Source organism: Taurulus bubalis (assembly GCF_910589615.1).
Source record: "Taurulus bubalis genome assembly, chromosome: 5".
Lineage (NCBI taxonomy): Eukaryota > Metazoa > Chordata > Actinopteri > Perciformes > Cottidae > Taurulus > Taurulus bubalis.
This window is the reverse complement of record NC_136593.1, coordinates 24,368,716-24,378,314: the sequence shown is the minus strand read 5'-3', so window position 1 is coordinate 24,378,314 and position 9,599 is coordinate 24,368,716. Positions and strand designations below refer to the sequence as shown.

The 9,599-nt window shown below is 41.2% G+C and overlaps 1 protein-coding gene across 1 annotated transcript; it reads right to left on the bottom strand.

The window, feature by feature from the left end:
* Window positions 1–4,300: 4,300 nt before the first annotated feature.
* Window positions 4,301–6,273, bottom strand: LOC306737098 (nicotinamide phosphoribosyltransferase-like; the record flags this gene model as incomplete). Its single annotated transcript, XM_079218801.1, has 3 exons — window positions 4,301–4,462; window positions 5,508–5,633; window positions 6,262–6,273. 3 exons carry the CDS (start codon window positions 6,271–6,273, stop codon window positions 4,301–4,303), a joined length of 300 nt encoding a protein of 99 aa, XP_079074927.1.
* Window positions 6,274–9,599: the final 3,326 nt, after the last annotated feature.

Here is a 9,599-nt window from a genome sequence, read left to right as displayed (position 1 = left end):
AACCTGAAGCTGGAGACACGCTCAACCTCCGTTCCATTGATATGGATGGGGGAGTGTGTGCAGCGCTTTGTCTTCCTGAAGTCCATGATGAGCTCTTTGGTCTTTTTGGTGTTGAGGGTCAGGTTGTTGTTGGCGCACCATGCCGCCAGGTGCCGGACCTCCTCCCTGTAGGCCGACTCATTGTTGTTGTTGTTGATGAGGCCCACTGCCGTTGTGTCGTCTGCAAACTTGATGATGGTATTGGAACCATGTACAGGCGTGCTGTCATAGGTGAACAGGGAGTAGAGGAGAGGACTCAGCACACAGCCCTGTGGAACACCAGTGTTTAGGGTGAGGGTTGAGGAGGTGCGATTGCCTAACCTAACATACTGGGGTCTGTTGATTAGGAAATCCAGTATCCAGCTGCAGAGCGAGGTGTCGATGCCAAGCTCACCTAGTTTAGTGTTCAGTTTGGAGGGGATGATGGTGTTAAATGCTGAACTGAAATCGATGAACAGCATTCTCACATAGGTGTTGTTGTTGTTCAGGTGGGAGAGAGCAGAGTAAAGCGCTGTGGAGATGGCGTCCTCTGTGCTCCTGTTCTGGCGGTACGCAAATTGGATGTGGTCCAGTGTGGGTGGTAGGCAGGTTTTGAGATGAGCCAGGACCAGCCTTTCAAAACACTTCATGATGATGGGGCTGAGTGCAACAGGGCGGAAGTCGTTTAGGCTCGATGCAGTGGAATGCTTTGGCACTGGCACGATTGAGGTGAGTTTGAAGCATGTGGGTACGGCTGCTTGGGCCAGTGACAGGTTGAAGATGTCAGTCAGGACCCCAGTCAGCTGCCCAGCACAGGCCTTGAGCACGCGTCCGGGGATGCCATCAGGGCCAGCAGCCTTACGAGCATTGATCTTGCTTAGCGCAGCACACACGTCGGCGGGGGAGAGGGGGAGGGGCTGGTGGTCTACAGGGGGCAAAGTCTTGATGGCCTCCGCCTCCTGGTTGTCCCTGTCAAAGCGGGCATAAAAGTAGTTAAGCTCATCCGGAAGGGAGGCGTCGCAGGTTGGGGGGGTGGTATTGGAGGGTTTGTAATCCGTAATGGCCTGGATGCCTTGCCACATGCATCGGGGGTCAGAGTTGTTGTTAAAGTACTCCTCAGTCCTTAGCTTGTGGTTGTGCTTGGCCCTCTTGATGCCCCTCTTTAGGTTGGCTCTGGATGAGCTGTAGTCTTGCGCATCACCTGATCTGAAGATAATGATAGAGCTCTGCTTTACAACCTCCAGGATTGTCCCCTCAGAGCACAAAGCAGCTGTTTGCCTGTGTGGCCCTCTAGTGGCTCTAAAGAAAAGAGCACTTCAATGAACAAAGATGAGAAGTCCTTTTACTGGATGTACAGATGGAGAGGTGCCTGTAAGGAACAGTGGCAGTCAGGTCAATTTGAAGCATACTGAATGTTCTTTCAAATCATTCTGATGGCTTTTGGAGAAAAATTTAAACTATTGGGGTTAAAATGGTGGCTAGATGCATCGCTGTCTTATTGATACTACCACTAGGATTTTCCAGGGTCATTTCTATATTCTAGTAAAGGGCTTTACAGACTTTAACAGCCCCTGAACAAGGTGAAAAATGACATTATACATGAAGGAGAATTAGCCTATGGAAAAGAGGTGGACACCTTCAGTATGTCCCAATGCCTGGTTCTACCTTCTGGTCACTCGTGTCATGGAAAACTTCAACAAGTTTCACTTTAGAAAAAAAGAGCTCACCCCAGTATGATAGTGTTACTGTTTTTTTAATTTTACAAAAGGTTAGTTCTCAAACACAAATAAAATCAAAGATACAGAACATTTTAAAAGATAAAGATAAGTTACAAAGCGAATCAGTTTCAAAAGCATATTTACAAAACAGAATTGAATATAGGAGTGCCGATACTACACAGCAGGTAATCCCGATAGGTCTGTAGGTCATCAGCAAGAAAATCAAATGCAAGCAGTCTGAAATAGAGCATACCAGTGATTATTGAAAAGAAGTCAAATATGTGAACAGGAAATAAAGGGCCCTAACAAGAGAGTAAGAAGGATCATACATGACGAAGAACTTTGGAGTCGTGTGTTGAATGCATAGATATTCAGCAGCAGACTAGCTGGTCTTTACATCTGTTGTGATCTGCCCAAAACCAAAGAAATGAGCCACTTCCAATTTGAATCTGTTCTACATTATACAGTAAGTTGCTTAAGGCAGGTACTCACATGATACACACTTCTTTACTGGGGACACACACACACACACACACACACACACACACACACACACACACACACACACACACACACACACACACACACAAGAAAAAAGACATGGCATCAGGCCTTTTCTCCCAATCTTGAGAAAACTTGTATGTAAATGAATGTTCCCAACTTTACTGCCATTTTTACATCACCTTATATTTTCTAGAAAAAACAGCCATTTAGTTGAGGTACAGGTCTGATAAATCACATCTTTGATTTATGAACTTGTAAAAAAAAAATGCATTTAGTTAGTTTAGTAAACAATCGTTCTTTTCATTTCCTCTCATCAGCTAAGCAAACGCAATGGGCGGAAGCCTTTTATATTAGAGTCAACGTTATCAGTAGACTACAATTATCTGAGCTATTCAAACATCAAGGCTCCATCCATCATGGGGCTCAAATGGGAACTATTGTTATATTCTGCTAATTGAATTGGCGACCCAAGTAGAATTTCTTGCGACCCACTTGCAGGTCCCGACCCAGTGTTTTGGAACAGAAATAAAATACTTCTAACTAAAGTAGACAAGGCAGATTGGTACTAAAAGACCTAATGGTGTGATGGAGAATATTAGTGAATGTTTCCATTAAAGTCCATAAGTCAATCCATGGTTCATCAGCCAATCAAAGCTGACATTAAACAAAACATGCTCTCCCACATAATCCCACTTTGATACTGCCAATTCTACATCCAGTAGATTGTGTTCCATAATGCACTCAGTTTAGCAGGGCACAATAACACACCTGCAGTCAATTAAATAAAGGCAGTTTAAAAGGTGCTATGGTGTGAAATTATGAGCATTAATACAGCATCAAACCACATGCATGCTGATCTGCATGATCACAAGTGAACGCATGCCAGCAGGCTTTGTCAAGACAGCACAGTGCCCCGTTTACTTTTTGGCCCCACCAAAGCATGATACCTCAGGATTATCAGCACGCGGCGCACGCTTCTGATAGTAGTAGTCACTTAAAATAGATTTACGTAATGTTTCTTTATTGGCCCCGTGATAAAAGTAATTTCTGCACCGCTGTTATGGCAACGTTACACCATGCGTCATCTAACGGTCTTATTGGATTGCTTTATATTGTTTGTTTGCTTTAACGGCTATGTACGAGTGAGAATGGCTTTAACTAACGCTACAGACTGTCATTAGAGTCTGTAAATCCTTTCAATTATTTCCCTCATTCAACTCAGATAAAAAAAATAAAATCCTTTTGAATTTGAGGTCCAGTATTTTACTGATCACGCATCTGACAATAGGGTCTGCTATGTTGTTGCATCTATTGGTTTTTCAGAGAGGACGATGGAAAAGAACGGCTTATCTTTTTCCACGCTGAGAGCTCTGGAGGAAATCCCTCAATCGTAGCTATGCTCTGAATTTAGCACCTTTAATGTCCAGCCTGTCTTCAAAAGGTTTAACTGCACGAACAAATGGCTCATTAATGATGAACCAGTATTGTACCAAACAACAAAGGATACACTGACTCTGTTTGAGTTGGGTGACCTTCACAAATGGAATGGACATTTCAGTTTGTAATTAATGTCGTAAATTGAAACAAAGCGCAACAAAATGACTTGGTTTTATTTCGTAAAAACATCATGGTTTGGCTTAAAATAACCATGTTTCTTATGTTATTTCAGTTACGCTCATGAATAAAAATAAGTCGACGTTGACTTTTGGTTTGGTGGGACGACTCCGGGAGGAGACAAGTTTCTCTCAAAAAGCTACTTGACAATGCAGTTTTGTTGTATGTGAATGTAATGTTTAGGCTGGACATTGACCTTAAATCAAATATTGTATCTTAGAACTAGCAAGTGTAAGCCATCCCTGATGATTACTTCAAACAATGAAACTCTTTATATTTTGTTTAGGTTAGTGTCTTGTAAAAAATAGCATTTCCCTCCCCTCCATTATGTTCAGATTAATATATATTCATTATGTTTAGATTTATACCCGAGAGCCTTTCCTCCTTCCAGTGCACGCAGTTCAAAACTGAAGTTTTGTTTGCATTGCGCCAGGCTTTGGGGTTGCTTAATGAATCCCGTTAATGATGCGATTGTGCAGCAGCTCCTGTTCATGGTTGTGCTGGGTGGGCTTCACCTCCTCGTCCGTCAGCCGAGCATTCTTCCTTATCTCCTCCAGGGAGTAGTCCTGGACCAGGCTGCCGTTCTCGAAAACAGTCACCAGCAGGTCCTGAGGAACGCAGAGCACACAGACAAACCGTTGAGTCCAGGGGAAAGAAGTTGAACGAACTGTTAAACACCGCTTTTAGTTTACAATGTGCCTGATTATTCTCTCCAGGTACAGTCGTTTGTCACGTTTGGTGAGCTTGAAGTGTTTAATAGAAGCTTTATTGCATTATGGGAATGTAGCATCCAACATTAAGAGCTCGACCCATAGCGACTGATAGTCCGTATATCTTAGCCTCTGCTGCCCCGATTATCACCACTCTTTTAGTATCGGTTTCTTGTGAGCTTCCCATCTTTAAGAAAGCATCACGCAACAATATATGAAACATCTTTATACTCAAAGTACAAGAGTCCCGTTTTCAAACACCTGATATCTGGCTATCCGTCAGTGAAAGCTCAAATACAGGACATTATAAATGGCTTCACAAGATCAACAGAATACATTGGAAGCCTGCAAAAATAAAATGGCTGGCTGAGGAATCACAAACAAGTAATATCATCAAGAGACGTTCAAGTAAGGATATCAAGAGGTACACGATGAGGAACCATCCTCATCGTGTACCTCTTGGTGGATCACAAGGATTGATCACCAAATAAACAAACGCACACAAAAAAGCCCAGGTTAGTTTGAGTTTGCTTAATAAACTACTTAAATACTTAGTCGTGTAATCAGCAGTTTCCAAAAAAACTCTTTCATTTCCTCTGGAAAAGAGACTGAGAAGTTCAGACATTTCCGCAAAACAACCTTTCATAGTCACTTCATCCCAACTGCTGAGGTTAATTTAGATGTAAAGAGACAACAATGTTTAATAGATTAATTTGTGAGAAACAATAGAAAAGCAGTTGATTTCTGAGTGGAAAATGTAACTAAAGAAAAATGAGTATGGCCATATTAACAGGGGGCACTTGACCTCTCACCTCAAGATACGAGTGAAAATGGATCTACCAATACTCCAGTTAGCGAATGTGTTTTCCAAAAGGACATGCCCTCACTTTGCCCTCATGATTCTACTGACAGTGAGAGTTAAAGATGAAATGCTGGGACTAACCTCCTCAGGCTTGCCTGCCCCGCTCTCTATCGTCTCCAAGAAGCCATCAGAGTTTTTCCTCAGAGATAATCGACCCTTCTTTGACCCTTTGGACGGGTCGGTCACCGGCTGCTTGTACACGTCCATCTGGAAGAAGCAGAAGGAAATTACAATAAGTGAAATCACGTTGAAAAAACAAGCCTCTGGGAGGATTTCTGCATCTGGGACACACGAGGAAGCACCTCTGGTCTTTTCATTCATTTTCAATCAACATGTCTACGACAGATGCACCAATTAATACAATGGAAAACGTGTTCATGCCGTGATAGGCGTGTGTCTCTGTAATACAGCACGGTAACACACGGTCAAGTACAGCAAGATGCACGCTTGGCATTTGTGTTCATGTTGGTGCCCTCAAATGTCTGAAATGAATGAGTGAAATATTGTGATCACTAAACAGCTTTTTAGAGAGGGAGATTTCTGATGACTATGTCATCCACTGCATTACAGAACTTTATTAAACACCTTTGTCTTGCTACGGTCTGTTATAATAAAATCATTTTTGTAATCAATACTTTGTGTCAAATCATTGATTGATTTCGATGATGCACAGGTCATTATTATCATCAAATTATAAATGGGACTGTAATTCTATATCTAGTTTCTAGTCCTAGACCATTAAAAGCATTTTAACCCTATGTGTCATCATTCACTCATTCATACACTGATGGCAGTCTGACATGCATGTGCCACCAGACCATCACAACTATCTAACATTCACACCCATTTCCCAATAATGACCGGTTATCTCTCACAGGGAAGTATGGTAGGTCAAAGTTGAACCAGGGCGTAGTCTACTTCCTGAGGCTGACTTAAGATCAAGTTTTAAATCAGACTTAAAAAGTCTGTAAAAGTGCACAATTAGCTGGATGATGACGACTAGTTATTCAAGACAACTGCATCCAACATAAAGTATCAATTCTAAAACTACACTCAACAAGACGACTGACCCTGAAGTTGTAATTCCACCGTTTGGCCCAGGACCCCCAAACTAATAGAGAGATGGAGCAGGGTTATACTATATATATATATATTGTACTACAATTGTGTTTTATATTAAACTGGGCCTATATAGCATACCTTGTTATTGTGCAATCAATACTACAATGTAAAAAATCACAGCCCTGTTTAGTGATGTCCATTTACTTCTTCCCTTTAACTCAAAGAGCTCTGACAAGTTTTAGATTGTGTACTTAACTGTTAAAGTTAGTTTAATGTACAGTAATGTCTTGTGTTTATTTTTTTAGATTTGTTAGAGTAAATTTAACTTGGGTCTTTAAGTTAGTGGGGTGGACAAAAATAAATGCTGACATGTTTGAGTTTGAGGATCTTTCTTAAAACATGGCCAGGTTGAAGCCTGGTCATAATGTAATATATAAATACTGCAGATAAGTGTGGAAGCCCATTTCCGTCCAGAAAAGAACAAAATAAGCTGTGATCATATAAATATTCCCATGGTAAATCCTAATTATGAGATATAAAGTCGACATTCGAGGACAATGCTCGGTTGTCTCGGCTGAGCCGCCTCTTCAATGTCGTATCGGGAACAAGTGTTCAAGATTAACTGTATTTAATTAACTGGTTTTGTCCGCGTGCGTGGGGCAGCTGTGTGTAGGTGTGGCCTTCAGGGCCCAGTTGGACTAACTAGGAAAACAACATTTCGATCGCTTCGCCTCTCTGTCACATTCTTTTAAGGGTCTCTTTTTAAAGAATATAAACGGAACAGTTTACTGTCAAATCCTCTCCCTGTTCGTGAGGTGGTGTTGAGACGCCGCGAGGACAAGACTGAACTATAAGTAGGTGACTCTGTAGATGCCTGTTCAATATACTACTAACGTCAATGCATACTTGATAAAACGCTCTTGTTGTCAGTCTGATATTTAAGTCATACATCGTTGTCTGGTGTCAAGTCGATTTGAGACCAGTTTACTCTTCATACAGTGGGTCAGTGAAACGTGCAGACAGTGTTTACACCCAGCTCGACCGCCGCAGTCAGCTGTGGGAAAGTGTGATCCGCTCAGATTAACTTGTGATAAAACACTGTGTGCTGTCTGACATCGCTAATGTTTTATATTCAAGACTACGGTCATGCATCTCTATCATCATAACGATATTATACCCTGTGCAGCACGCATTCGTCCAGATTAAACATGATTGTTAACTGTCATTGTGTTGGATAAAGGCCTTCAGTGAATCACACAGTTTGCGTGTCTTTTTAAACATTATGACGGAGAGGCTTTCTGCAGCATTAATTTAGGATTGCGACAGATTATCACGAAAAGTTATCCATCTTCATCAAGAAAATATCACTTGTTTACTGGCGACAAAAATACAATATAAAATGATGGTTCTGTCAAGAGTCGAACGCTATAACCTTTTAACCATTTCTTATTTTCAATATGTTTTTTGTTTTTCATTTAACTATCCGGTTGAGTGTGTGAATTTGATCTTAATTAGGCATTTTTATTTCGTGGTATTTCCTCAATCTGTTTCTGCGGTAATGACCTCTCACGCGTCTTCTTCTGAGCTCCTAGGCTTCCGTAGTCCCGTTTACTCCTCACAATTAGATATTATGCATTGCTGAAGGTAAATTGTGTGGGAAATTATGTCGCACTATTTGGTTATATTCTCCAAAAATGTAACCGGTTATGTTACACACGGTTATGGTCGCTAATACGATCACGGTGTCCAGCTGTTGCGTGTCATTTAGACCGTGAACATGAATGTTTTGTGGCTTTTTGATTGAGCCTCGTGGCGCCATTTGCATTACATCGCACCGCCACTACATAGTTATATTTTCTCAGTGTAATTCTGTGTTTTTTTCGTGTTTAGGAAGCGGGTGTGCAGAAGAGTGAGAGACCAGAAACCAATGTGTTTTATTTTCGTCTCCAGGTATGCGTTTTCCTTTCTTTTTTTTTATGTTATAATTTTCGCCACTAGCTCTTGCAGTTGCTTATTTTGTCCACTTGGTGTTGCTGTTTCCCCTTGTATATTACGATTCATGGTTTTGGAAATAATGGTTGTAATTTAAGTTTAATGTACATGTCAAAGTCTGAGACAATGATACTCTGCATTGCTGAGGGAAGCGGATGTGCAGAGAGACCAGAAGACAATGTGTGTTTTATTGTCGTCTGCAGGAGAAAATAAATACAGGAAAATCATCGTTGACTTCTTCCATGCCCTTTTCCACATCTGTAATATATGTTGAATAGTGTAACCCTCACTCGTGGCAAAATATGAATATGATATTTTGGGAATTCTTTTAGTTGGTATTTAAAATCCTCTGTTGTTGGGCAGTAGCTGGCAGTAAGTTTTCGTTTCGTATTTGTTTGAGATGTTCTCTCTCCTCTCCCCTCCAGTTTCGACCTCGTGGCACACAGAGGAGGACCGGCGTCCGTCCATCGACCGGTCCATCCTGCCCACAGCGCCGCACTCGGCTCGTGAGCCCAACGTGGACCGGTCCCGACTGCCCCGCAGCCCACCTTACACGGCCTTCCTGGGCAACCTGCCCTATGATGTCAGTGAGGAATCCATCAAAGACTTCTTCCATGGCTTGGCACACATATACATACATATAAATAATATATATATATATATATATATATATATATTAGGGCTGGGCAAAGTTGAAAAAAAATAACTGATTAATCGCATGATTCTTCTGCGATTAATCGCATTATGCACCAAATTCAATAATGAAGTAAATCCTAGTGTATTGCACGCTTTTATTTTAAAGTAATGTTATCAGAACAATATAGCAGGCACTCTGGAGCAACAGCAAGTTAACAACAGTATATAAATTAAAAATATATGCTAGGTAAGAAAAAAAAGATGTATTTTATTTTTGTGATATGACTGGTCATTCAATTAAGCATTGTTTTTATTTTAATGGAGAACAGCTTAATATCATGCTGAAGAAGAAACATTTGTCTTTTATCAGGGAACAACATAAACAGTCTGTTCAGTAGTAAGGGTCCCTGTGAGGGACAAGCCACTCCTTCTTTTGTCCATGTTCAGTTTGTTGCTTACCTTTTTTTTTTTTTTAAAGATGTA